Here is a 26,873-nt window from a genome sequence, read left to right on the forward strand (position 1 = left end):
GGTCTCACCACAGCCTGTGGAACATCCTCTGCTCCTTAGTGAGGGCAGGGCAGTAGGCCTCAGGGGCCAATGAAGGAAATCCAAGCAGGCTTAGAGGGTGTGTTTGTGTGTTACAGACAATGAGGACACCAAATCCAAGAGGTGGTTACTATAATGAATGTTCAAGGAGGGTGGGGTTCCCCGCATCCCATCCTTTAAAGCTCTGGAGTGACTCATTCTTCCTTGGACTCAGGGGTAGGGCTGATATTTGTTCCCCCTGTTGGGACCTGCTCCCCCTGACCCCTGGCATCCCCAGTGTCTCCAGCCACTAGAGCCACATTCCTCAAATAATTGATGTTGAAACAGTTGGTCTGTTCATCCCCAGGACTCAGATCACAGCAGAAGGCAGAATCTCTCCAGAAGTTCCGTCGGGGACCACACAGATCATCCACGAAGGCTGATTTCTGATGAACAAAAGGAGAAAAGCAGGGGCTGTGGCTGTGGCTCAGTGGTAGAGCGCTTGCCTAGCATGCATGAGCCACTGGGTTCAATGCTCAGCACCACTTAAAAATAAAACAAAGATATAGTGTCCAACTAAAACTAAAAAATAAATATTAAAAAAAGGAGAAAAGCAGAGATGATGGGGGTGGGGAAATGTCAGAGATCCAGTGTGGCTACTTGGGTGCCCAAAGTCCTCCTCTGGCCAGCTTGTACTGCTCACCCCTGGGATCCCTTCCTGGAACCCAGAGATAGTGCATGCCTGCCTTGCACAGCTGGATTCCTTGTGGCTGACAGATGTGCACATCTGTAAATGCCAGGAAGCTCTGACGCCCAGAGAAGGCATAATAGGAACTTAGGAGTGGGGAGCAGACCAGATCAGGAATGAAGACTCTAGAACCAAGGAAAAAAAGACCTCTTCCTCAAGTCCTCATTGTTTCTGTGGGCTGATTTGAGGTACTAAAGAAAAGGGGCAGCCTGCAGTTATAGCCCCCTCCTCCCCCTCTCCTGCATTCCTCTGGAGACTGTGACCCCTTCCTCACACACTTACCTCCTCTTCAGCACAGCAGGCCTGTTCCGGAAATGGCAGGTTACAGCAGCGGGCAGTCATGTTCTGGATTAACCCAGGAATCTGTTTACTATGTTGGTGTGAAAGAGGCAGGGATCAGGATCTCTGGGCGTCTCTTGGCACCCGAGCGGTACAGGGAGACTATGTTTTTTTTTTTTTTTTTTTTCCCTTCCTCAAAGGGCACACCAGAAGGAAGGGAGGAGTATTGGGGAAGATCTGAGCAAGACTCACTGCTTGGTAAGAACTCTTCGGTTTCCACAGAGATGGCCCATGAGGTTGGGAGTGACTCGGCCGAGGTCAAGGGTCAAAATGTCCCTGTCATAGTTGGGATAGGGAGCTTGATGGGCAAAGCACTCATCACGGGCAGGGCTAGGAGGGTAGTGGCAACAGGAGTGGTGGTGGGTCTTTGTAGCCTGCTCCTTGTCACAGTACCCATCCAGGGTATCCTCCCACTGTGGGCCAGAGAGAGAAGTCAGAAGCTTGGACACTTGGTCCCTTCTCTCCTCACCATCTACTCCCCTTATCACCCCCAGTTCTGAAATGAGGGACTCCAACCCAAGGGGTCAAAGGGAGGGCAAAGAGCCAGTGGGCGAGGAGACAGCTATGGATGGGTGGGCTGGGAAGGTGGAAGGGAGGAAGCACAGAGGAGGTTGCGTTGGCCACGGGAGAGGAGCTGGAACAGTATGTGATCAGTAGGTGATCAGGTGAGGCCAGAGCTGGATGAACCGGTGGCAGACAGGTGGACGTGTGGGGGGGTCATGGTTAGATGAGACCAGGACGTAATATAAAGGCTCAAGATGCACAGATTCAGATGATGGACACAACGGGTGGACGGACAGTCACAAGCAGACGAACGTGGACATGCTCACAACAGGGAGTACATGGATGGACCGACCGTTGGATGCAGAGGTCGGAGATGCAGACAGGCTCTCAGGGGCCTGGGATGCCCACTTACAGCCTTCCATACACAGGTAAGGTTGTTTCCCTGGTGGCAGCAGCGCTGGAACTCCATTTCCAGCTGAGTCAGAGCATGTAGCTGCCTTTGGATGGGATCAGTGGCTGGGAGGTTGCGTGGCACGGAGCGGAAGCGTCTCAGGTGGCAGACATTCTTGAAATTGTCCAATGTGGGCATCCCAGGGGGAAAAGGCAGCTCCAGGCCCAAGGAAATACCAGGCTGGTGGGTGGGGCAGGCCCGGAGCTGGTAGTGTGGCTGAGGAGCTGCCTCCTGGAAGCAGGAGTATCGAGCCTCCCCTTGCTGTCTGCAGCACCAGTGGGGTAGGGTCTTGACTGAGAACTCGGCCTCACAGAACCGGGTCATTGCATCCTCCCACTAGAGTGAGAAGGTGGGTCAGGCCCAGTAACTCATTGTCCATATTCCTTGCCTTCCTCCCAGGCTGCAGGAAAGGACCCCGGACAGGTGGAGAAGAAAACAGCAGTGGCTGCCCTCTACCTTTCCTACTGGAGAGGTCCAAGGTAGGGCCAGCAACGGGACCTGAGGTTCCTCCATTCCCAGGCCTAGGTGTCTACCCCTTAAAACACATACATGCTGTCTGGGGGCTTACGGACACCCCCAGCATCTTACCACAAGCCTTGCACAGTCCAGGCGGTTGGTGTGGCTGCGGCAGCGACAGCAGCGGGAGTATCCAGTCTCCAGCAAATTGAGGGTCTCACCCTGGCGACTGAGGTGGGAGTAGCCAGACTGTGGCAGGTTCCAGGGGCCGTACACCACATGTTGACGTTCAGGAAGACAGATCTGGTTCAGATTGTCTGGAGAAGGCCGCCCAGGGGGGAAGCCATCCAGCCGGTATCCCCAGCCCCCCCGGAACCGGCCCTGTTGGCAGTGCTGGGCTGGATTCCAAGAGTGAGGCTCTGGGGGATCCTGGTGCCTGGGGGGAGCTGGCTTTTCTAGAATGGGGAACAGAGGGGGAAGAGAGAGGATGGGAGGAACTGACAAAGGCTGAGTGAACTGGGAGGATTGAAAGAACTGGGGGTTAAGGAGAAAGGGTTAGGAGGGTAAGGGAAAATGAAGAAATTAATCTGTGGTTCTTACCTTCGGATTGACTGACTGAAAGGAAAAGAGAATTGAAGCATGAAAAGTGTCACCCTCAGAGTTGTCCCTTCCTCCCACGTTTCTGCTCCCTGTGCTGTTTCCCTGCTCCTCTCCCTGGAGTCCTGAGTAGTCATGCAAGGGTATGGACAGACAGATGCTGTCACTCACCCTCTCTCTGCTGGGAATGGAAAATCTCCTTCTGGTATGGGAAAGGTGGGTCTACTGGGGTAGACGGAGATGTATAAGCAAATATCACATTGGGATGGGCATTTGTAGAAGATAGGCACCTGGCTAGCCCCCATTTATAAAGAGGAACGCAGTAGAGAAGTGAAAATAAATGCTATTTTTGTGTCATTTAATCATAACTATCAAACAGGTATTATTTCCTCAGTTTTATACATGAAGAAACTAAAGCTTGGTAATTGAGTCATGCCAGGTTACTTAAATGGGAAATGGCAGTGCCTGTTTTGTGTGCGCCCTTGCTCTAGGGTAAGGCTAGGTGAAGGTGGTGTGTGCAGAGGGAGTTGCTTACTTTCCTTCTGTTCAGTGCGGGGGTGGGGAGGGGGCAACTCTTCTTGGAGGGGGATGGCTTCCGGAGGAAGAGGCGGATCCACTGCAAGACAGAGGGGAGGGAGGACTGCAAACCAACGTCAGCAAGATCTTAGTGGGAGGTAGGAAAGTGGGCAAGCACTCACCTTTCTTTCCATTAGAGAGGTGGGGAGGGGGCAGCTCTTCTTGGACAGGTATGGCTTCTGGAGAGGGAGGGGACTGTACTATAGAAGGAGGAGTGTATGAGCAGCTCACCCCTGCTAGCCAGTGGGGAGAGGGGTGGAGCTGCTTCCCTCCTTCCCGTGTTGAGAGCCAGAGCATCTCAGATTAGAGACTTGAGGGGGTAACTAAGAAGGGCACGTGGGGCCTTACCTTCCCTCTGTCCCTCAAAAGGAAGGTCATGCTGGGAAGGGTCAAGGTGATACGCGGGGAAGCCTCGGGCCTGTGGTGGGGAGGGAGGTGCTGCGTAGCCAGCTAGAGACAAGAGGAGAAACTCTGAGTCCCCCTGCTCCTCCTGGACTCTCAGTTCCATAGTTGCTCTTCTAAACTTCTTTCTTTGCTTGCACAGTGTGGATTGAATTTAAGGGCACTCAACCCCCGAGTCATACCCCTACCTCTTTAAAAAAGAGGCAGGATCCTGATAAATTGCAGAGGCTGGCCTTGAATTTGTGATTCTCCTGACTCAGATTCCCTAGGTGCTGGGATTACAGAAGAGGGCCACCACACCTGGTCCCCGAACTCTTACCTTCCTGAAGGTACTCTGATCTCAGCTCCTTCTGCCCTGGAGCCTCGTGACCTGGAGAGAGGAAATCGGCGGTGGTTTTAAGGGGCCCTTTCTGGCTCTGAGCAAGGAATGGGGAGACTGTGGAAGTCAAGAGTGTAGGAAGATGACAAGATGTGGCAATTACCTCTATAATATACTTGTCCCATGTCCCCTTATCACCCCCACAAACACCTGGATATTATTGACAGGGTTCTGAGAAAGCCTGGATATTCTGCCTGGCTCAGAGACTGAGTCTGAAGGTTGGGAGGGAGGTTCTGATTTCTCCTGTCAGTGTCTCTACCTCAGGGGTTGTGGCTGCCCTTCCTGTAGCTGCTCTGCTGTGGTGCCCCTCTGGCTTTAGAGGAAGAAGCCGAACCTGAGCTGGTTGAGCCCTCACCTGCCCACCTCCTCCACCAATCTCCTATGCCAGGCCCTTTAACCCTCTTTAGGCCTCCTGAGAAGGAACTCCAGCCAGGAGAGTAGGTGCCTCACTTTAGCTAGTCTCAGCTCCTCCTCAATTTAGGTCTCAAATTTAGGACCTGCAGGATGGGACAGGCATAGAGAAGGGAATCTCTGGTGACTGATGTGCAGGAAAAAAAGAAGTTAGGAACTGGGAGGGATGATAGCGAGTAGGGCTTTACACACTAGCTCTCTTGCCCCTCTCGACAGTTTCCCTCCAGAGTTCCGTTTCGTTGAGGCATCAGAGCAGAGTGTGTTTATGCCCAGCAGTGGGTGAGACTGAGTGGACAACCCCTTAACTCTTCCTCTAACCAGACAGTGAGTCAGGCAAGGCTCTCTGGGTCAGCAAACCGGTTTTGAGCAGCCTGGGGGCCCCTTTCCCTGCTTCACCTGCCTCGGAGGGAGTCCCTCCACCACATACCTCCTCCCCAGGCTGAGTTCCCTTCCCTCTGTGAATCCACTTACCCGCTCAGTTGCCTACTTGAATCCAATTTTATTTCTTAGCAGTAACCTCTAGGAACTCCTCTCTGTCTGCCCCTGCCTCCCTGGTTAAAAGGTCCAGTTGGCCAGGCCAACCTTGGGCCTGCTCAGAAGAGGGAGGCCAAGTCATCCTGCTGGTGATGAGCTGCCTAGCCAGAGCCCTTCTCTAGTGCTGACCCCACCCCTACTCACCTCCCTCAGAAGTGGCAGAGGCGACAGCCAAATAGGCCAAGACCAAGGCTACTCTGGCCATGGTCCCCATCCTGGAACAAGGACTGGTCACCGGCCACCTAAAAGCTGGGTTGTCTCAGGCAGACCTGGATGTGAAGGAAGGGCTGTGCTGCAGGAACCCTGCTGCTCCGGCTGCTGCTACTGCTATTGTGAACTTCAGGGCCAACTCTGGCTCCCTTTTATATGTTGCCTGTTGTTATCTCCCGCCCCCTTCAGCTTCCTGCCATGACTCAGTGCAGCTGCTCCTCCTTTAGCAGCCACTCCTCCCAAACTCATCCTGAAGCCTCCTCAGAGGACTGAGAAGAATGAAGGTGATGGGAGGAAGTAATCCTAGGACCCTAAGAGAAACCCGTTCAGATCTCCGAGCAGCAGACATCTGGGCCCTTAGTTCATGCCTCACTCTTATGTCTGCATGCTGCCTCCTGCGGAACAGGGACCTGACAACCTATGGAACTGGGTCTAGGGAACCAGGGCACTAAGGAACTAACACTGGGAACAGGATAGCTGCCTAAGGTAGCTCCCTACCACTGAGAGTTGTCCCCAACTCTGGGCAAGGGTAACAAAGTGGAACTCCCATGGATTGAACTCAGGGGCACCCGACCACTGAGCCACATCCCCAGCCCTTTTTTGTTATTTATTTAGAGACAGGGTCTCACTGAGTTGCTCAGCGCATTGCTTTTTGCTGAGGCTGGCTTTGAACTCATTATCCTCCTGCCTCGGCCTCCCGAGCCGCTGGGATTACAGGCGTATGCCCAGCAGCCCTTTTGAGATAGTGAGACCCTAAGTTGTTGAGGCTGGGGATTTGAATTTGTGATTCTCCTGCTCAGCCTCCCGAGCTCCCATTCCCAGCCAGTGTGGAACTCCCTTTTGTCCTCCTTTCAGGAGTCAGAGATCAGACACAAATATAGCAGCTTCAAGTTTATTTTTTCCATTTCATTCTCCTCACATCCAAATACCATATCTTCCCTCCCGCTGTGGGGTCCCCAAACCAAGTCTCTTTTTGCATTGCTGGGAATAGAACCCAGGACCTCATGCTTGCTAGGCAAGTGCTCTGCCACTGAACTGCCTCCCCAGCCCCCAAGTCTTTTCAGGAGAGCGGACACATGCAATTCCAGGCTGTTAGTAGGGCTCGGGTTTATCAGGGAGGCTGACGGCTCTTGCAGGTCTCTGTCTCATGTATGAACAAAGCTCAGAAGATTTCCTCAGCATTGGGGACCCTGGTATCCTGTAGCTCCAGCAGCCGTTGCACAGCCTTGGTCAAGTCCCACTCCCCAAGTCGGCGATTACTGCGAGTCCGTATGTTCACTGTTCTCTTACTCTGCTCTTGCTGGCCAACCACTGCAGGAAGAGGAAGGGAGGTTTGGGAATCTCAGGATAAAGTCACCGACATGGGATATTTCCTTTTGCTTTGCAGAAACTTTGCAGACTTAAATCTTTAGGAAAGGTGGAAGCAGAGTCTAGATATGGTTTAAAGAATATATTTAGCTGTGCCTTCTCTCCAGTTCACTGCTCATCCTGAGAAGATAAGGAATGCGGAGCCTGGAACATTATTATCATTTCTGGTCAGGAGCCCCAGGGTCAGAGATACTAGAGTCAGGCAGAGAGAGCCAAACAGACCAAGAACTAGACACAGAGAAATGGTATGTGGGACTGAGAAATGTGGGGCAAGCAGTGGGGTGGGAGGCAGAGGTAGAGGAAGGGGAAGACAGCAGGACTGGGACACATGTGTTTGCAAGTCCATGGACTGTGGGGTGGCTTGCTCCAGGTGCTGGTAGGTGAGGGGCGTACGCCAAACTAGAGAATCAGGTGGAGGAATTTCTGTTCCTTATCTTCAAGAGCTCTGAACTGTGGAGAGTGAAGAGAGCAAGGCAGTGCTAGACTTTTCTCCTTAAGGCTTTCTCCTTAATCCTTTTTTTTTTTTTTTTAAAGAGAGAGTGAGAGAGGGAGAGAGAGAGAGAGAGAAAGAATTTTTTAATATTTATTTTTTAGTTATTGGCGGACACAACATCTTTGTTTGTATGTGGTGCTGAGGATCGAACCCAGGCCGCACGCATGCCAGGCACTACGGCTTGAGCCACATCCCAGCCCTCTCCTTAATCCTTAGGGCTAACTCCATTCATGTGCAGAATAAACAAGGCTAATTAATTAATGCCTCACTAACCCTTCGGGTCCCCTTTCTCTTTGATATTTCCTTTGTTAATTAATCCCAAAGAACCCCTCTAGGGTGGGGTTAATAAGAGGAAAACTGTTCTGAGGGACAGAAGTGGTTGTGAGGAGGCACAGGGTAAAGGAACTTAAAGAAGAATGAGAGACCCAGCTCCGAGGTTCTGGGCTGCCTCTCTCTTACCAAACTGGAAATTGTAGTGGGCGAGCTGAGCCCGGCGCACTCTCCGGCTGAGAGTCACTCCAGAATCAGCATCCAGGTCGCTGACAAGGCCTGCAGCCTGCAGATTCTGTTGAATCTGGGACACATGTTTGGTGACAAGAAATAAATTCAATGGAAGACTGAGGAGCTAGGACAGTCAAACATCCTTCTTCCTTGGTCTGCCCCACTTCCTATCCCTCATCCCCTGCCTCAGTGCTCCCCATAACAAAAATTATCTTTTTCCTCATCTCATTGCTATACTGAGGCCTCCTCTCCATCCCCAACCCACAGCATCTGTGTCGACTCTCACTAGAGAAAGCCCTCCATTATCCCCTGGACTTTGCCTGCTGCTCGCCCTCACCTCTGGTAGGGACCACCCATATTCTCGATTCTCTTTAGAAAGGAAAAATAAAACCAGCTTTACCCAAGATCCATTTGTGTACACCTCACCACTGAACTACAACCCCAGATGTTCATTTTGATTTTTTTATTTTCAGGCAGGATCTTGCTAAGTTACCTAGGCTGACCTTGAACTTTCAGTCCTCCTGCCTCATCTTGCCTCAGCTTCCCAGGTCACCGGGATCATAGGTGTGTATCACCATGCCCAGCAGGTCTCAAACAGTAAGTTATTTGTTTATTCTAATATACATTATACATACAGAGAGCACAAAGCAGGTTTTACTTTTTGGAGAGAATTTAGAGCATAAAGGAGAGCTGCCACTCAGGTGCAGTCTGGTGGCTCTAAGGGCTGTGCCCTTCCCACTAGCTGGTGTAGCCTCTTCGTACCCAGTGCTGGCACCAGACTCCCTACTGTCCCTTTCTGCTCCTTCCTTGAGTCCAACTCCTCACCTCTCTGGCATATTCCTCTTGCTCCGTTCCCACAGGGATGACCACTACCTGGAATGGGGACAGCCACAGTGGCCTGGATGGGAGGAAACAGGGTGGCAAAGTATTTATTTCGGCTCTGGCCAGAAGTGTAGCTGCAGGAAGCAGATCTGGGACATGAAGCGAGACAGGAGCTGGAATATAAACTCCCTGTCGTGAAGGCCAGCATCAGATAGCTCACCATTTTCCCCCACAGCTTTCTGCCAGCACTCCCAACAGCCTCTCCACAGAACCAAGCACTGCTCTGTGAATGAGGACTGGCCGCTCCAGGGCCCCCGCCTGCCTTGGAAGGAAAAAGAGTGAAAGTATCACAAACTATGCACATAAGATCACCTTCTAGGTGCACAGTCCTAGCAGGGGAAGATGTGGAGGTCTGATTCAGTTTCTAGGGTGAAAATAGGAGTGGGAGTTGCTTGCTCACCATCGGCTGTCAAGGGAAAGGGGGATGGGAAAAGCTTTTGTACCCCTTGTACTGGAGGTTGAATCTCAGGGGCAGCTGGAAGTCAAGCTGAATTGTTCCACACTGATGGGGCCGACCCAGGGCGTCATGGAGGTGCACATCGATCTGTAGGAGATGGACAGGAGGACATGAGAGAAAGCAGAAGCAGTATCTTCCATTACCTGCACCATGTGCTCTCTCACCTACACATGTCAGGGCTATTTGGAGAATCACGTCATCCACTGTAATCCCCCTCTCTACGGTACTCCATCTCACTATGGCAAAGTGGCTCTCTCCCATTAATGATGCTCTTATCCACACCCTAGCTCCTCTGGGTTCCTCCTCACAGAGACCTGCAGCCCCATGCACACTACAGCTAACTATTGGTTCTCAGTGCCCCTCTCCCGACCCCAGTGGCTATGCTTCTGAACAGTGCCCACACACCCACTCTGTTTGTTTCTGTGTGTGTATGTGGTGTGGTACTGGGGACTATATCCAGGGTGGCATGCTAGCCAAGTACTTTACTACCAACCTACATTCCTAACCTTTTAGTTTATTTTGAGAGAGGGTCTCACTCAATTGCCCAGGATGGCCTCAAATGTGTGGTGCTCTTGCCTGAGCCTAGTGAGTAGCCACTTCAGACTGCAGGCATGGGCAACCCTGCAGGGCCTCCAACACCTACTCTGACAATTACTACTACTACTGGCTCTTCAACTCTTCAGTTCCTTTATTCCTCTTTATTCTCCCCATCCAGAGTCCTTCTGTTTCTTTCCCCATGCAGCTGTAACAGTTTTTTAGTTCCTTGTACGATTCATTGTTCTTCTGTTACTTCCATGTGGCAAAATGCCATCATGGCACCATCTTAACCTCCCATTGCCTTGACTCTGCAATAGAAATGCTCTGTGCTGCCAACTTGTCACAGAACACACAGATGCAAAAGCAGAGATTAATGCCACCATGGAAGTCACAGTTTCAGGACTCAACTGGTCCCTTGCTGCTGCCAGCAATTCTTTGGCTATCCTGTTGTGCTCAGAGATTTTCAAGCTTTTTTTCCTCTCTCTTTTTTGGGGGACTGGGGATTGAACTCAGGGGCACTGGACCACTGAGCCACACCCCCAGCCCTATTTTGTGTTTAAATTTATTTAGAGACAGGGTCTCACTGAGTTGCTTAGTGCCTTGCTATTGCCAAGGCTGGCTTTGAACTCACGATCCTCCTGCCTCATCCTCTGTAGCTGTTGGGATTACAGGAGTGCGCTATCAGGCCTGGCTTCTCTGTCTCTTTTAAACTATTATCTCGGGGCTGGAGTAGTGGCTCAGTGGTAGAGCGCTTGCTTGGCATGTGTGAGTCTCTGAGTTCGGTCCCTAGCACTGCATATAAATAAAATAAAAGGTCCACTGACAACTAAAAAATATATTTAAAAAATTAAAAAAAAAAAAAAAAAAAAAAAATTTACAAAGGGCTGGAGATATAGCTCAGTGGTAAAGCACTCCTGGGTTCAATCCCCAGTACAAAAAAAAAGAAAAAACCTAATATGAACTATGCAGCTAAATAAAATCTTTTTAGTGTTTATTAGCTACTGTGGGATGTGCTGGTATTGTTCAGTAACATACATACTATTATTTTTTAAAATATTACTCCTTAGTACAACTATTATAAATTCTTTAAACTCTTAGTATTATTTTAAAAATAAAATAATAGTATGTATGTTGAACCCCAGGCCTCAAGCATGCTAGGTAAGCACTTTACCTCTGAGCTACATTCCTGCCCTTTTTTTATTTTATTTTATTTTTGAGATAGGATCTTGCTAAATTGATGAGACTGTCCTCAAATTTGCAATCCTTCTGTCTCCACCTCCCAAGTGACTGGGATTATAGGCATGTTCCACTGCACCTGGCTCATTTTAATGTCCCAAATGTTTTGTCTAGCACAGGATATTTATTTAGCAGCTCAAAAAATAGTAAATGAAAATACTAAATAATAATGAAAATGTTTTATTGATTGATTTCATTAATGAAACAAGGCAATAAAATATCTGTTACTTTAAAAAGTTCAGAAAGGTTAAACAGTGTGCTCAAGGCTAGAGATAATAGTTTATTTATTTTTTTAAAAAATATTTATTTATTTATTTTTCGGTGGACACAACATCTTTGCTTGTATGTGGTGCTGAGGATCGAACCCGGGCCGCACGCATGCCAGGCGAGCGCGCTACCACTTGAGCCACATCCCAGCCCTCTCCTTAATCCTTAGGGCTAACTCCATTCATGTGCAGAATAAACAAGGCTAATTAATTAATGCCTCACTAACCCTTCGGNATGTGTATAAGAGACAGCCTATAATCCCAGGGGCTCAAGTAGCTGAGGCAGGAGGATTGCTAGTCCAAAGCCAGCCTCAGCAGCTTAGCAAAGCCCTAAGCAACTCAGCAAGATCCTGTCTCTAAATAAAATGCAAGAAAAGGGGCTGGGAATGTGGCTCAAGTGGTAGCGCGCTCGCCTGGCATGCGTGCGGCCCGGGTTCGATCCTCAGCACCACATACAAGCAAAGATGTTGTGTCCACCGAAAAATAAATAAATAAATATTTTTTAAAAAAATAAATAAACTATTATCTCTAGCCTTGAGCACACTGTTTAACCTTTCTGAACTTTTTAAAGTAACAGATATTTTATTGCCTTGTTTCATTAATGAAATCAATCAATAAAACATTTTCATTATTATTTAGTATTTTCATTTACTATTTTTTGAGCTGCTAAATAAATATCCTGTGCTAGACAAAACATTTGGGACATTAAAATGAGCCAGGTGCAGTGGAACATGCCTATAATCCCAGTCACTTGGGAGGTGGAGACAGAAGGATTGCAAATTTGAGGACAGTCTCATCAATTTAGCAAGATCCTATCTCAAAAATAAAATAAAATAAAAAAAGGGCAGGAATGTAGCTCAGAGGTAAAGTGCTTACCTAGCATGCTTGAGGCCTGGGGTTCAACATACATACTATTATTTTATTTTTAAAATAATACTAAGAGTTTAAAGAATTTATAATAGTTGTACTAAGGAGTAATATTTTAAAAAATAATAGTATGTATGTTACTGAACAATACCAGCACATCCCACAGTAGCTAATAAACACTAAAAAGATTTTATTTAGCTGCATAGTTCATATTAGGTTTTTTCTTTTTTTTTGTACTGGGGATTGAACCCAGGAGTGCTTTACCACTGAGCTATATCTCCAGCCCTTTGTAAATTTTTTTTTTTTTTTTTTTTTTTTAAATTTTGAGACAGTCTCACTAAGTTGCCTAGAGTCTTACAAAGTTGCTGAGGTTCATTTTGAACTTTGGATCTTCCTGCTTCAGCCTCCTGAGTTGCTGGAATTACAGGTGTGTGCCACTGTGCCCGGCTCATACTATAGTTTTTGTGTCCCCTTTCTCTTCATATCTTCAACCCCCTCACTAACAATTCTCCTCTCTTCCACTCCCATCTCAGCAAATGATTCTGCGTCTATCTCATGAAGAATTCAGACAACTGATACTGTGGGATAGGAAAATAACTCAACTTCTTTCACCACACATACACCTCCTTGCATCTATCCCCAGCCTTTCCTCTTGCCCTGGGCACACTGGCAAGGTGGTCTCTTCTGCACAGGGCTCCTGATCCCACCTCAAGCCTCCCCAGGAATTTTCTACTTCCCTCTTCTGCAATCTTTTTTCTTATAATTCACTTTGTTTACTTTGACACCCCATAAACAAGTCCCCTTCTCATCACAGCACTTAAACATTCTCAAATCTCTCCCTTCATAAAAATTTTTGACTATTCAGATCCCTTTCTGCCTTTAAAAGAGCCAAAATTCTTGAAAGAATTATGTTCACTCATTCACTTCTGTCTGACTCCATCCCCACTGGAAAACAGTCCTTCAAAATCTAATAGCCACCAGGTATGGCAGCACACACCTATAATCGCCACTACTTGTGAGACTGAGCAGGAGGACTGAAAGTGTGAGGCTAGCCTTAGAGGGTTAGTGAGCTAGGTGCAGTGGTGCACGCCTGTAACCCAGCAGCTCAGAAGACTGGGGCAGGAAGATCTCGAGTTCAAATTCAGCCTCAGCAATGTCGAGGCCCGAAGCAACTCAGTGAGACCCTGTTTCTAAATAAAACACAAAATAGGGCTGGGAATGTGGCTCAGTGGTTAAGTGCACTTGAATTTAATTCCTGGTAACCCCCCCCCAGCCCCTGAAAAATAAAGAAACTTAGTGAGACCCTGTCTGAAAATAAATATCAAAAGGGCTAAGGATGTACCTTAAATAGTAGAGTGTTTGCCTTATATGAACAGTCCTGGGTTCAGTCCCCAGTACTGCAAAACAAAACCAAAAGGAGCACCTAATAGCCTTTTGCATTTTTGTCTGTTTTTTTTTTTTTGCTTGTTCCTTTGCAGTGCTGGGAACTGAACCCAGGGGCTGTAGGCATGCCAGGGGAGTGCTGTCTCTCTGAGCTACATCTCCAGTCCTCTGTGCATGTGTGTGGTGGTTTTGTTTTGTTTTTGAGGTAGGGTTGTGTCCCCAGGTTGGCTTCATATTCCCAGGCTGAAGTGACTCTCTTGCCTCAGCTTCCTGAGTAGCTAGGACTATAGGCCACATTCCAGGCCCCTGCACTGAACTCCTAACAGCCTTTTTACTGAATTTAGGCAACATTTATATTATTTTTTCCACTGATTTTCTTTCTTTACATTTATGTATTTTTTTCTTCCTCTCTTCTCTCCCCTCCCCACTTCCTTCCTTCATACCAGTGACTGAACCCAGGGGCACTTTACATCCCCAGTCCTTTCTATCTTGATGCAGGGCCTAGTAAGTTGTTTAGGGCCTCATTAAGTTGCTGAGGCTGGCTTTGAACTTGTGATCCTCCTGCTTCTGTCTCCCAAGTTGCTGGGTTACAGGTGTGCGCCACCACGCCTGGCCTTTTTTCCAACTTGCCATGAGTTCTCATCCCTAGCTCTGGTCTCTACGTACACTGTTCCTCCAGAAACATTTCTTTTGCGGGGGCGGGGGTTTGGTCAGGGGTGAGGGGACGACTGAACCCAGGGATGCTTTACCACTAAGCTGTATCCCCTGTCCTTTTTATTTTTGGTCAGGGTCTGTTGGCAGGACTGGCCTCAAACTTGTGATCCTCCTGCCTCATCCTCCCAAGTTGTTAGGATTTCAGGTATGTACCATGGTGCCTGGGCCAGAAACAGATCTTTACTTGGTCTATAAATACATTTAGACTGGAGAGTGACCCCTTCAGGAAGCCTTTCCTGTCCCCTGAGCCATGATAACCCCCCTGTTGTGCCCCCTTAATAGCTACACAGCACTGATCCATGGTGTTGATGTCTCCTATTTATCTTTCACAACTATGCCAAGTTCCATGGAAGCAAGAAATGTACTGCTTTTTTTTTGGTATCAGGGATTGAACCCAGGGGTGCTTAACAACTGAGCCACATTCCCAGCCCCTTTTCTTGCATTTTATTTAGAGACAGGATCTTGCTGAGTTGCTTAGGGCTTTGCTAAGCTGCTGAGGCTGGCTTTGGACTAGCAATCCTCCTGCCTCAGCTACTTGAGCCCCTGGGATTATAGGCGTGTACCACTAGGCCCGGCTTGTACTGCTCTTCTTTACATCCTACGTTAAGTTTAAAAATATTTCTTTGTGTCACTAAATATTTTTAAAAAACAAACCAAAATTTGAATAAGTAAAATTCTAAGCAGAATCCCTAGTTTACCTTAGGTCCATAGAAGGCACCATCTCCAGGGTTGAGGTCCCAGGGTTCTCCAAAATCCTCCAAGGCCTGTTGAAGGACCTTTAGAGGGCATGCGACAAGAAAAGAAAACATCATCTGAGACTTCACTTCATCTGAGCAAGACACACCTCTAGTCCAACTAATGACATCCTCAGCATATTCCTCTATCTGAGGACCTTGGTTGTCGTATTCCCTCCCTTTCCACTGGAGAGTGATCCATCTGTCTCTGCTTCCCTATCTGCTGCTCACCTGCTCAGCCTGATCCCAAAGGCAAGGTTCTCCAAGGAAGCCGGATGGCCGGGTGGACAGTGCCAGGCGGAAGGAGAAGCCAAGAACAGCATAGACAGAGCGGAGGAAATCAAGACAGCTTCGGATCTCTGTTTCCAGCTAGAGGTAGGAAATAAGAATGGGTGAGCTGTGGGGCTGGGGCTCAGTGGTACAGCGCCTGCCTGGCATGTGTGGGACACTGGGTTTGATCCTCACACCACATAAAAATAAATAAAATAAAGGTATTGTGTCCATCTACAACTAAAAATTTATTTAAAAAAAAAAAAGAGAGACTGAATGGGTGAGCTGTGTGCCAGTTGGTGATCTGGGGTGATGGTAGTTTGGGGAAAACAGGGGCAAAGACATAGATAGCAGAAGAAAGCTGGGGGCGACAGGTAGGCAACTTGTAGTATATCTAGAGGGCAACGGAAAGAATGGGATGTTGGAGGTCGGAGAATGAAAGATGATTCAAAAGACCCTTTGGTGGAGCTCAGGAAGGGCTACCTGATCTGGTGCACAGAAGATGTGAGCGTCATCCTGTTGGAAGCGCCATAGCCGGGTCAGTCCCCCCAGACTGCCAGAGGCCTCGGCTCGGTGCAGGGCTCCAAAGTCAGCCAGTCGCATGGGCAGCTCTCGCCAGGATCTGGGCCGATGGGCGAATATCAAGCTGAGATTGGGGTGGGGAGGGGGTCAGGGCTACAGGGAGAACTAGCCCTTGAAGACTGCTCCTCCTGGCCTTAATCTGCTTATTTTCTCGCATCATCAACTACCACCTTCTCCACCTTGGCATGTGCTTTCACTAAGTCCTGTCTGAGCCATCCTGATTCAAAAGTGAATTTCTGTCACTTAGTAACAGGCATCATTTACTGTGCTTCTGTTTGTGACGGGTACAGCCTTGATGTTACTTTTAAGGAGACCAAGACCCAAGAGGTAGAACAATTTTTTCAATTTCACATCAAGATTCAAATTAGGTGTCTTAGTACTCATTCCAAGGTGCTTTCTATGACTTTACATTTAGCAGTTATAACCCCAGCCCAGGGGCGGGGGTGAGAGGGGAATGACCCGGGCCTCCTGGCTCCCAGCTTACCAGTGTGCAGGGCAGTTCATGGGCTTGAGGGCGAATGTATTTGTGGGATGCTTGGCAGAGCCGTCCCTCTGGGAGCTGGTGGACCTGTCAGAGCCTGGGGGCTTCAGAGCAAACATGTCTTCCCTATAATGCTCCCAGTGCCCTGACTGTTCCCAGAGTTTCGTAGAAAACATTGTGGGGGTTTTCACCTCTGAGAAACCACGGCGGGCGTACTCAGCCTGGACAGGAGGGTACAGACATGGGAGGTCAGTGTAACTGTGAAAGGAGAGGCAGGGAAGGACTTGGTTGATACTCCTGGGCTCTCAGATCATTCTAGCTGGTCAATAAGCTCTTAAATACCATGTCCCACGTACGGTGTGCATGCTCCCCACTGCACACCTACAACTGCAGCACCTTGCTAAAGGTTTGTAGCACTTTATAATATTTATGTTTATGCTTCTGAGCCCACTTTTTTTTTTTTTTTGGTACTGGGGATTGAACACAAGGGTACTTTCACTGAATTTTATTCCCAACCTTTTGCTGAGACTGGCCTGAAACTTGTAAACCTCCTGCCTCAACCTCCTGAGTCACTGGGATTATGGATGTGCACCATGCTCCCTGCCTGATCCCTCTTTTAAAACTCAAATATCTTGGCTTCTTCCCCAACCCTCCCTGGTCTTCCCTGAACTTTGGTTCCCCTTACTCTGATAAAAGCCACCAGCGCATTATACACCCTTGTCCCTCGCGGCAGGAAGAAACAGCTCCCAGGGCTCAGTTCATGGAAGAAGAAGAGCTCCTGTTCCTGGGGACAGAACGGTAATTGTTACAAAGGAGAAGGGAGGGCTTTAGAACCACAGGAAACAACCGGCAGAGTAGTTCAGTTTGTTTGACTGACTCTGTGGGAGACCAACCTTACGCGTGACTAAGTCACACTCCCAGGCTGGGTGCTGAGGCGCTCAGTCACAGAAATGTGGCAGAGCTTTCCCCACCCTTCTTGGGTGCGAGGGTCGGTGTCTCGTGCATGGGTGTGTCTTGCTACAGCCCCATGGGTGAAGCTATGCTCACCTGTTCCTTTGTAATATAAACCCTTGCCCTGTTTAGGATAGAATCTTCCATGGAAGTGCCTTGTGTGTGTCCCCTTCTCTTACTGTGCCCTTGGGTGTGGCCTACCCAGGTGTCAGTCAACCTGCTGACAGTGGACATCATGAAGATACTCAGCCCCCTGAAACCTGACCCCTTGCCTCATTTGAATAGCTTCTCCTCAATAAAAGGGGTCAGTGTGTGCTCACTCTCTCTTCCTGCGGACCCTTAAGGTCAGAGGAGCCGTCACAGCAACCCCAAAGAGAAAGGTATTTGTGTCTCTTGTGGGGTTATTTCGTGCAGCCCAGTCAGCCCAGTTCAACTGGAGTGACCTCTGAGCCTTTTAGTAGCGAGAACAGAAACCCAGCAGACTCTATCCTGTTTCTGCAATCTGGATCCTGTATGGGTGTGGTGGTGCAGGCTTGTAATCCCAGTGACCTGGGAGGCTGAGGCAGAAGGATCTCAAGTTGGAAGCCAGCCTCGGCAACTTAGTGTGGCCCTCAGCAATTTAGAGAGACTTTGTCTCAAAATAAAAGACTGGAGATATACCTCAGGGGTAATACCACTCCTGGGTTCAATACCCAATACCAGAAAAAAAGGTTGGTACCTTTCCAACACGTCTGTGGTCCCGCAACTCCGCTTCCTCCTTCTGTGCTTCCCAGGCCCTCAGCAACTCTGCTGTAGGGAAGGAAATCCCTGATACTCTCTGCAGTGCTTCTGGAGCCCCTGAAGTCCTCCACAAGGATGATGAGTTCTGTAGGAGGACAGAGGAAATCAAAGGCAAGATGAGGCCAGGCAAGATGACACAAGCCTTTTTTCCCCCCTCAGTACTGGGGATGGAACCCAGGGGCACTTTGCCTCTGGAGTTGCTAGGATTATGTTATGCACACCTACAATCCTAGAGACTCTGGAGACTAAGGCAGAAGTATTACAAGTTCAAGTATACCTTAAGATAACTTAGCAAGACCCTGACTCAAAATAAAAACTGAAAAAGAGTTGGAAACAGTTCAGTGATAGAGCACTTGGCTAGCACAGTGAGGCCCTGTGCTCAATTCCAAGCACCACACAAAGGGGTGTGTACGATGAGGACTGAGTGCACCTACCTCTTTTAAGCCTCATGATACTCTCAGTGTCAACGTCACAGCTATGTCCTTTGACAACGATCCCACCTCATCTCCTTCATCACCTTTTCTACCATCATCAACAGCAGGGTGGCCCCTCCATCCTCTTGACTCCCTGGCCACATTCACAGCCTTGGCTGACTTGATTCCTGCACACGTCCTTGTCAAATCTGACCTTATCAGGCACTACTTTTTCTCCCCATTCTCACTGCCCAACCATTACCCATGTGCTTAATTCCTTCCTCTTCCAGTCAGTAACTGCATAGGGGAGTAACTAAATTCCAGTCAAATGTCCGTCTGTCTATCCCCTGTTAGAAAAGTAATCAACCTTTCATACTCCAATCTATTACTGTCAAGTGAAATTCTTTCTTTCTTTCTTTTTTTAGTACTAGGAGCTCAATCCAGGAGCATTTAATCACTGAACCACATCCCCATACTTTTCATTTATTTATTTATCTTTAATAACTTTATTTATTTTTAAAAAATATTTATTTTTTAGTTCTAGGTGGACATAATATCTTTATTTTACATTTATGGGATGCTGAGGATCAAACCCAGTGCCTTGTGCATGCTAGGCAAGCACTCTACCACTAAGCCACAACTCCAGCTCCAATAACTTTATTTTTATTTGTTCATTTTTATGTGGTGCTGAGGATCAAACAAAAGCACTCTACCACTGAGCTACAGCCCCAGCCTTTTTATTTTTGAGACACGGTCTCACTAAGTTGCTTAGGGCCTTGCTAAGTTGCTGAGGCTGGCTTTGAACTCACAATCTTCCTGCCTCAGCCTCCTAAGCAGCTGGGATTATAGGTATGTGCCACCATGCCTGGCTTGCTCTTTTCTTTAAAGATACTATCAGAGCCTACTTTTCTCCCCTAATACTGGGGACAGAACTGAAGGCTTCATGCATGCTAGGCAAGCACTCCACCACTGATCTACATCTTCAGCCCTGAAACATCCTTCTTTTTTGGCGGGGTACTGGGGATTGAACTCAGGGGCACTCAAAAACTGAGCCACATCCCCAGCCCTATTGTGTATTTTACTTAGAGACAAGGTCTCACTAAATTGCTTAGCACCTCACTGTTACTGAGGCTGGCTCTGAACTCATTATCCTCCTGTCTCAGCTTCCCCAGCCACTGGGATTATGGGCACCACTGTGCCCAGCTTGAAACATGCTACATTTTATAGCACATTTCCTCATATACTTTCTCCTGTGTCTGTTCACTTTCATTGTTTCTATGATATTAATTTACCCATAGTACCGGAATAGCCTCATTTTGTAGACAGGGAAATGGGTAAGGAGGCTTACCCAAAGCCACACATCTCATTAGAGGCAGAGTGAAGAGTAATGCAAAGGGCTAAGTTTTCAATGCAGGGCTTTTGTTCTGTATTTCTGCCTGTCCCTTTGCTCCCTGCTCTAGCAACTTGCCTCGTCCAGGAACAACATTTTCATAGAAGGTATGCCCTTGTCTGAGGTTATTTTCCCTGTGCCTGTCAAATGGTAATCATCCATCCTCCTGGCCCATGCACCCTCTCTCTTCAGGCTTCTTCCCCGTCTCGCCTGCTCACTCTCCTGCTCCATCTTCCTTAACATTGATGTCAGACTAAGGATTTTATTTTTTTTATTATTATTTTTTAAATTTATTTATTTTTTAGTTATAGGTGGACACAATGTCTTTATTTTACTTTATGTGGTGCTGAGGATCGAACCCAGTGCCTCACGTGTGCTAGGCGAGTGCTCTACCTCTGAGCCCCAGCCCCAGATCAGGATTTTATTTTTTTCAGTATTGGGGATCGAACCCAGAAGCATTATACCACCCAGCTCAGTGAGGATTTTTCTATTTTAAGGTAGGGTCTTGTTAAATTGTCAAGGCTAGTCTTGAAATTGAACTGCCTCAGCCTTGTAGCTGCTGGAATTACAGGCATGCACCACCGTACCTGGCTCAAATTTAAATTGACTTCTGGCTAGGTATAGTGGCACATGCCTATAATCCCAGCTAACTCAGGAAGCTGAGGCAGGAGGATTGTAAGTTCAATGCCAGCTGGGCAACTTACTGAGACCCTATCTCAAAATAAAAAGGGCTAGGGATGCTCTTCAGGGGTAGAGTACCCTTGGATTCAATCCCCAGTCCTGGGGATTGGTGAAGGGGGCATTGAATTGGTTTCTGGGCTCTGGCAGGATATGCAGAATCTGCCATCAAACCAGGAGATTTTTGAGTGCAGGGACTAAGTATCTTTCTCCTTCTGGGTTCCCTCCTTAGCCACAAGAACAGAGAAGAGGCTAGGAAAGAAGATCATCTTTACATTCTCTTGCTCACTCCTGTGAAAACAGGAATCTCAACCTAACTATACCTTCACAACTGACCGTTAGCAGCTTCAGTTTTCCAATCTGTCCAGTGTGCCGAAGGTGGGGCCCCTGGCAAAGATCAACCAACATGCCACACCTGGAAGAAAGAAGCCAGTTAGTGCTTTCCAGATTCTAAAGTGCCTAATTTTCTCCTTTTCATGGCCATTAGTTGACTGAAAAAAATGAAGAGGAAGGAACTATTCCACAGACAGAGCAATGGCAGATAAAAGTCAATTCTTCTTCCCATTTCTCTTCCAGGAGTAATATATCATCTTTTATCTTCCTTCCCTTATCCTATTTCTGACCTTCTTCACTACTTCCCCACCTTGCTCTGTTTTCTCTTCTTCTTCTTCTTTTTTTTTTTTTAAAAACATGCTAGGGATCAAACTGAGAGCCTTGGACATGCCAGCTAGGCAAGCACTCTACCCACCTCCGTCCCAGCCCTCTCCCTGTTTTCTTTAATTTGACAGCACTCACCCATACACTGTTGCTGTTGGGCCAGTCACTTTCTCCTCAATCAGATGAAGCTTAAAGGGGTTATCCTAGAAGGAGGCAGAAGGGAAGAGTAATGCAGAGTCTTTATTCCCACAAAGACGTCCTGGGAAAGAGCTACCCATTCCCTCAAGCCTCAGGCTTCCTCCTAAAAATATGCTTTATTACCCCACCTTGAAGAGCTGACGAAGCTGATCCTGGGAAGCCTCCAGTCTCCGGAAGGGTTGTGCAGCAGCTGTAATCTCCTGGCAAATCCTCTCCAAAACAGGCAGATCTGTGCCCCGCACTGTCCTGTAAAGAGGAGAGTTGGTTGGCTTGCTTCCTCTAAGATGCATCACGTGGATGACACACCAGTTGGCCAGGGGGTAAAATTTTGCTCTTCAAAGAAAAAAGAATCTAAGATGGGTGTGGTGGCACATGCCTGTAATCCCAGTGGCTTGAAAGGCTGAAGCAGAAGGATTGTGAGTTCAAAGCCAGCCTCAGCAATTTAGCAAGACCCTAACCAACTCAGTGAGACCCTGTCTCTAAATAAAATACAGAAAAGGTTGGGGATGTGGTTCAGTGGTTAAGTGCCCCCGAGTTCAATCCCTGGTACCAAAAAACAACAATAACAAAAAAATCCCAAAAAACAAAAAACCTAGAATTATGGGCAAAGACAGACAAACAAGAAGAAAATAAATAGGAAATAAGGTACAGCTCCTCTACCCACTGTGATGCTGGTGATCAAACCCAGGGCCTTGTGCATGTTAGGCAAGCACTCTACCACTGGGCTGTATACCCCCAGCCCAAGGTTAATTTTGGAAGAAAATTTCTTTTTCTTTCTTTTTTAAAATAAATATGGTGTATTTTTTTTTTTTTAATATTTTTATTTTATTTTTATGTGGTGTTGAGGATTGAACCCAGTGACTTGCGCATGCCAGGTCAGCGTGCTACCACTTGAGCCACAATGGAAGAAAATTTCTATGCTTAAATTTAAGTTGAGGGCTGGGGATGTGGCTCAAGTGGTAGCGTGCTCGCCTGGCGTGCGTGCGGCCCGGGTTCGATCCTCAGCACCACATACAAACAAAGATGTTATGTCCGCCGAAAACTAAAAAAAATTGAAAAAAAAAAAAAATAAATAAATTTAAGTTGAGCTAGACATAGGGAGCTAGGCATTACCTATAATCCCAGCAGCTCATAAGGCTGAGGCAGGAGGATCAGAAGTTCAAAGCCAGCTTCAGCAATTTAGCCAGGCCCTAAGCAAATCAGTGAGACCCTGTCCCAAAATAAAAAATAAAAAGGGATGGGGATACGACTCAGTAGTTAAGCATCCCTGGGTTCAATCCCTAGTATGTATGTACGTATAAGTAAATAAATGAGGTTGGGGAGGTAGCTTTGTGATAAAGTACCCCTTTTCAATCCTTAGTACTAATAAATAAATAAATAAAATAAATAAATAAATAAAATTTAAGTGTAGGGACTCTGGAAGGGCAAAATTAGGACAATAGTAATAAGGAGATGAAGTAAAATTTGAAGAATTCATGAAGACTACAGGAGGTAAGTTTTAAGCAGAGTTAAATGAAGAGGGATGTGACCTAATGGTGATGTTGATGCCAGTATCACAGTTGAGGACTTGAGAGGCCCTCACCCAGATTTCTCTTCCAAACTGAACACTCCTGAGGTTTTAGAAACCATTCCAGAATCATTCTTCCTTGTGGAACTTACCGCTCTTTTCCCAGGAAGAAATCATGGTAAAAGCCACATTGTGTACTTGGACCTCGGCATAGAATAGCACCTAGAAATTGTTCAGCTGCTGCCCCCAGGACATGGGTGCTAGAGTGCCAGAATACCTAGGTTTATAAGAAAAGAATTCGTGAGTTCATAAATTTCTCTTAACCCCTAGATCTTTGATCCTTTCCTCAGAGAAGCTGATAGGAAAATCAATATGGTTCATTTAAGAATAAATATCACAAAATGGAGAACTGACTTTGGAGGTGACCACTAAATACTAACAAGTTAGAAAATAAATAAAGAAAAAAAAGAAAAGCAGAAAGCCAATATCCTTTATTTTTTTCAGTACACAGAAGCCACAACTCCACTCCTAAATCCTTGGTGCTTCCCAGTCCTACAGTATAGAAGCAGGAAGCCAGTCAGTCTTCTTTTTTGGAGTTGGGGACTGAATCCAGGGCCTTGTGCATGCAGCTCGGCAAGCATTCTACCACTGAACTACATTCCAGCCTTGTTTGGTCTTTTGGTTCTACTTTTTTCAAGCTCAGGAATCTAGTGCAATGCAGCTACATTTCTAGGATTTGGTCACTGTCCATACAAAGATGACATAAGAACTGCATTTTTCTGGATCATTGACAAGGTCTATGTTTTCTGAGCTGACATGAAGAGAACAAAGTGGGAGGGGACCAGGCTGTTTACTCAGTTGTGAAAGCCATATTAGAACTGTATACCATGGATGACTTACAATGTATGTGTTCAAGAGTTAAGGAGGTTGAACAGGCCTATTATAATTCTGCTTTTCAACTTATTATTTCTTCCTTTTGCTAGCACAAGTGATGTTTGCTTAATAGACTAAGACCAAGTAAAAACTTTCATCAAAACCAGGTGTAGTGGCACATGCCTGAAATCCAAGCCACATGGGAGGATGAGGTAGGAAGATCACAAGTTCAAAGCCAAATTCAATAACTTAGTGAGGTCCTGAGCAACTTAGCGAGACCCTGTCTCAACATAAAAAATAACATGGGCTGGAGATGTGGTTCAGTGGTTAGACACTCCTGGGTTCAATCCCTGGTACAAAAAAAAAATCAGGCAGTTAATAGAGTCTGACAAGTCTCCATCCCAATTGCAAATGGAGAAAATGAGGCAAAACAAGTGTTAGAGTCTCCTACTTAATTGCCTCTTATTTTGCTAAGCACTGTACTCACCATATGGAAGAAACTTACCGCTTTCCCTTCTGGAGAATCAAATGTCAGAAATCTGAGATCAGAATCTGTCTCCAAGGGTCGCTCCAGATCATAAGGTTCTCCATTCACTTGCGCAGCCACTGCTGTATCTGCTAGTGTTAAACTTCAGCAGTGGAGAATGGGGATGAAGAAAAGCCCAGGTTACAATCTACAGGGGAAGGAGGAGCTAATCTCTTGGCAGCTCTCAATCTACAAAGGGGAAATGAGTTTGTAGAGCAATGAAACCTATCTTGCCTCATGAATGCTAAGTGCTCTACTACTGAGCTACATCCCCAGCAGATAACAGAGTAAGGGCAGAAACTCTCAAACTAATGCAGATAAAATTTCTTAGGAGCTGCCTATGGTGGCCCATGCCTGTAATTCCAGCCACTTAGGAGGGTGAGGCAGGAGAATCACAAGTCCCAGTCCAACCTCAGCAATCTAGCCAGGCCCTAAGCAATTTGAGACCCTGTCTCAAATTAAAAAATTAAAAGGGCTGGGGATGTGGCTAAGTGGTAAGCGCCCCTGGGTTCAATCTCGCAGTACAAAAGACAGTAATAAAAACAAAAAACTCAGGAAAGGCTGTCTCAATGGGGATGACACAGAAGTACGCAGACCCAGTTTTCCTTCCCTGATCAGGTGCACAGTAAGAAAAGGGCAGAGGTGCTTGGTGACAGAACAGGACGGGCCCGATACCTGATCCGCCGGGCTAGCTGGTAAGGGGTCGTGCTCCACGCCACTGCCTCCACCTTCTGGCCTCCAGGAAGGGTCACTGTGATGGGCCGGGGTTCCCTGTGTGCCTTGCTGGCTAACCGCTTTACCTGAGCAGCCCATAGCTCCTCAAAGAGACCGAGCCGTTCTACCAACCAGGGCGCAGGGACCGGCACGGAGGCCTGAGGGAAGAGGTTAGGGGTAAGCAGGTCCCATCGCAATGGGGTGGCCCTGACCCTAACCCTTGGTGTAGAAGAGGACTGGGTGACACAGGGCCTCAGGCTGAGGTCCTACGGGCCTCTACCCTCCCCGGGCCTCTGAGGAGGAAGAGATGGCTAGTTTTAGGGCAGGGTGGCCCGGTCCCGAAATACGTGGCCCGACGGCTGGGGAATTCGGGATACCTCACGCACGGTGTGTAGCTTGCGGGCCGGTAACTCGGGGAGCCGGAGCCGTCGCCACCCCGGGTACCAGCCCATGTTCCCTCCAGCCAGCGCCTGCGTCCTCGGGTTAACGCCGGCTCTTTCACCAGATTCCTGATTGGCTCTACCCCAACAATGTCCCTGCCTATAGGTTATCAGAGCTGTCACTCTGTCCGGGAACCACCTCCCGGAGCTCCCAAGAGGCACACCCCCAGGCAGCACCAGCCGCTGTGAGAGTGGTTCCGGTGACCCGGAAGAAGGAAACTGTTACACACACCTGAAACTGAGAAACCCGCGGCGTTTCAGCCCAAGCCCCAAGCAGCAACAACGGTCCAGCGCCTTCGAGAACAGGGCAGAGTTCTCCAGAGCAAGAGTGGGACAGAAATGACCGGAAATGGCAACTATTTCCCTTTAACCATAAATTTTCTTATACATGATCCTTAAGGCAGGTTGGAAACTAAGAGCTTGACTTTGGACAAACCGAGGATAAATCCCGGACCTACCATTAACTTTTTTTTTCCGAACTACTTAATTTCTCTAAGCCTAAATTTTCATATTTATAGATAAGAATATTAGTATCACTCTCAAATGTTCGGGTAAATTTTATATAAATGGTCTGACAGAGGGCTTGGTATATGGTAAAGAGCAACAGCAACAAGAAGTTATTATAATAAATGGACATAACAGCTTTAAGGCTGGTCACCCTCAGAGTCCCTTCGTACCATGGTACTTAAGAGGGACCTTAGATACCTCTTGATCTGAGCCCTGCTGGCTTCGGAGTCCAGGACCTGCCCACTCAGGCTTTCTTCACTAGTACACTCTACTCCCACGCACTTCCCCACCGCCTCGGGGGAGGTAGCTGCCTCCTGCCTCTGCTCCCTCCCACCCCAGCTCCCAACTTCCTTTATCTCTTCTCTCCCTTTCCATTGTTATATCTGTGATACAGGATAACCCCACATTTGATTGGTTTACACAGTAAAAATAGAAACACTCTGAATTCAGGAGCCAGTATAGGGATGTGTCATTTTAGGGTAGGGGACAGGAGCAAAAATACTTTTAAAGGTCTTAGGGAATCTATAGGCCCCTATGTACAACTAAGCCCCACTTTTCTGTAAAATTTCAAAACAACCCTTCACTAATCTCTACTGGATGCTGTCCATATTTTCCTATCCATTCTATATTAACTATCCCAAGAAAAATGTATTGGTGTCAAGTCTTCTCTTTTCTGCAAATTATTTGGCAAAGGACTGGAGTATTTCCCAAACATAAGGAGATACACTGGGGATAAGGAAGTCAATTTGCTGGAATATTTAATTTTCTATGAACCTACGCACGTCCAGGATAAACTGGTTTAGCCAACACCCTTTTGAGTCAAACACACAAAAAAGTACTACCTATTTGTTTCTCAGTTGGCAC

The 26,873-nt window shown here is 47.4% G+C and overlaps 2 protein-coding genes across 15 annotated transcripts; both read right to left on the reverse strand.

The window, feature by feature from the left end:
* Positions 1-133: 133 nt before the first annotated feature.
* Positions 134-5,743, reverse strand: Ecm1 (extracellular matrix protein 1). 12 transcript variants are annotated; one of them, XM_048814906.1, is made up of 12 exons: positions 5,539-5,738; positions 4,390-4,440; positions 4,017-4,118; positions 3,791-3,847; positions 3,628-3,708; positions 3,264-3,317; positions 3,096-3,110; positions 2,628-2,950; positions 2,001-2,375; positions 1,277-1,497; positions 1,028-1,115; positions 134-443 (listed from the first exon to the last, which is right to left on the reverse strand). In XM_048814906.1, exons 1-12 carry the CDS (start codon positions 5,606-5,608, stop codon positions 213-215), a joined length of 1,668 nt encoding a protein of 555 aa, XP_048670863.1. In that variant the 5' UTR covers positions 5,609-5,738; the 3' UTR covers positions 134-212. The 12 variants fall into 12 exon arrangements, with proteins under 12 accessions (XP_048670863.1, XP_048670861.1, XP_048670862.1 ...); XM_048814904.1 differs by having other exon boundaries at positions 3,628-3,732; XM_048814905.1 differs by having other exon boundaries at positions 3,791-3,868.
* Positions 5,744-6,482: 739 nt separating this feature from the next.
* Tars2 (threonyl-tRNA synthetase 2, mitochondrial) lies at positions 6,483-25,593 on the reverse strand. 3 transcript variants are annotated; one of them, XM_015503009.2, is made up of 18 exons: positions 25,449-25,593; positions 25,024-25,220; positions 24,328-24,451; positions 23,102-23,226; positions 21,571-21,688; positions 21,383-21,447; positions 20,924-21,002; positions 18,045-18,191; positions 17,061-17,159; positions 16,379-16,596; positions 15,796-15,958; positions 15,274-15,411; positions 15,007-15,084; positions 9,292-9,392; positions 9,009-9,110; positions 8,792-8,864; positions 7,925-8,039; positions 6,483-6,915 (listed from the first exon to the last, which is right to left on the reverse strand). In XM_015503009.2, the coding sequence occupies exons 1-18, from the start codon at positions 25,512-25,514 to the stop codon at positions 6,767-6,769; spliced, it is 2,157 nt and encodes a 718-aa protein (XP_015358495.1). In that variant the 5' UTR covers positions 25,515-25,593; the 3' UTR covers positions 6,483-6,766. The 3 variants fall into 3 exon arrangements, with proteins under 3 accessions (XP_015358495.1, XP_048670858.1, XP_048670859.1); XM_048814901.1 differs by having other exon boundaries at positions 25,440-25,558; XM_048814902.1 differs by lacking the exon at positions 17,061-17,159 and having other exon boundaries at positions 25,440-25,559.
* Positions 25,594-26,873: the final 1,280 nt, after the last annotated feature.

This window comes from Marmota marmota, unplaced genomic scaffold, assembly GCF_001458135.2.
Source record: "Marmota marmota marmota unplaced genomic scaffold, marMar, whole genome shotgun sequence".
In the NCBI taxonomy this organism is placed as follows: Eukaryota; Metazoa; Chordata; class Mammalia; order Rodentia; family Sciuridae; genus Marmota; species Marmota marmota.

Excerpts from the sequence above, each read along its gene's own strand:
- Ecm1 (XM_048814903.1), bottom strand. The coding sequence starts at position 5,608 with ATGGGGACCATGGCCAGAGTAGCCTTGGTCTTGGCCTATTTGGCTGTC. Across the intron at positions 3,733-3,790 it reads CCTCTCTAATGGAAAGAAAG|TCCTCCCTCCCCTCTGTCTT; the intron begins GTGAGTGCTTGC and ends GTTGGTTTGCAG. Across the intron at positions 444-1,027 it reads CCTGCTGTGCTGAAGAGGAG|AAATCAGCCTTCGTGGATGA; the intron begins GTAAGTGTGTGA and ends TTTGTTCATCAG.
- Tars2 (XM_048814901.1), bottom strand. The coding sequence starts at position 25,514 with ATGGGCTGGTACCCGGGGTGGCGACGGCTCCGGCTCCCCGAGTTACCG. Across the intron at positions 16,597-17,060 it reads CGCTGGTGGCTTTTATCAGA|GCTGAGTACGCCCGCCGTGG; the intron begins GTAAGGGGAACC and ends CCTCCTGTCCAG. Across the intron at positions 15,085-15,273 it reads TTTGGGATCAGGCTGAGCAG|GTCCTTCAACAGGCCTTGGA; the intron begins GTGAGCAGCAGA and ends TGCCCTCTAAAG.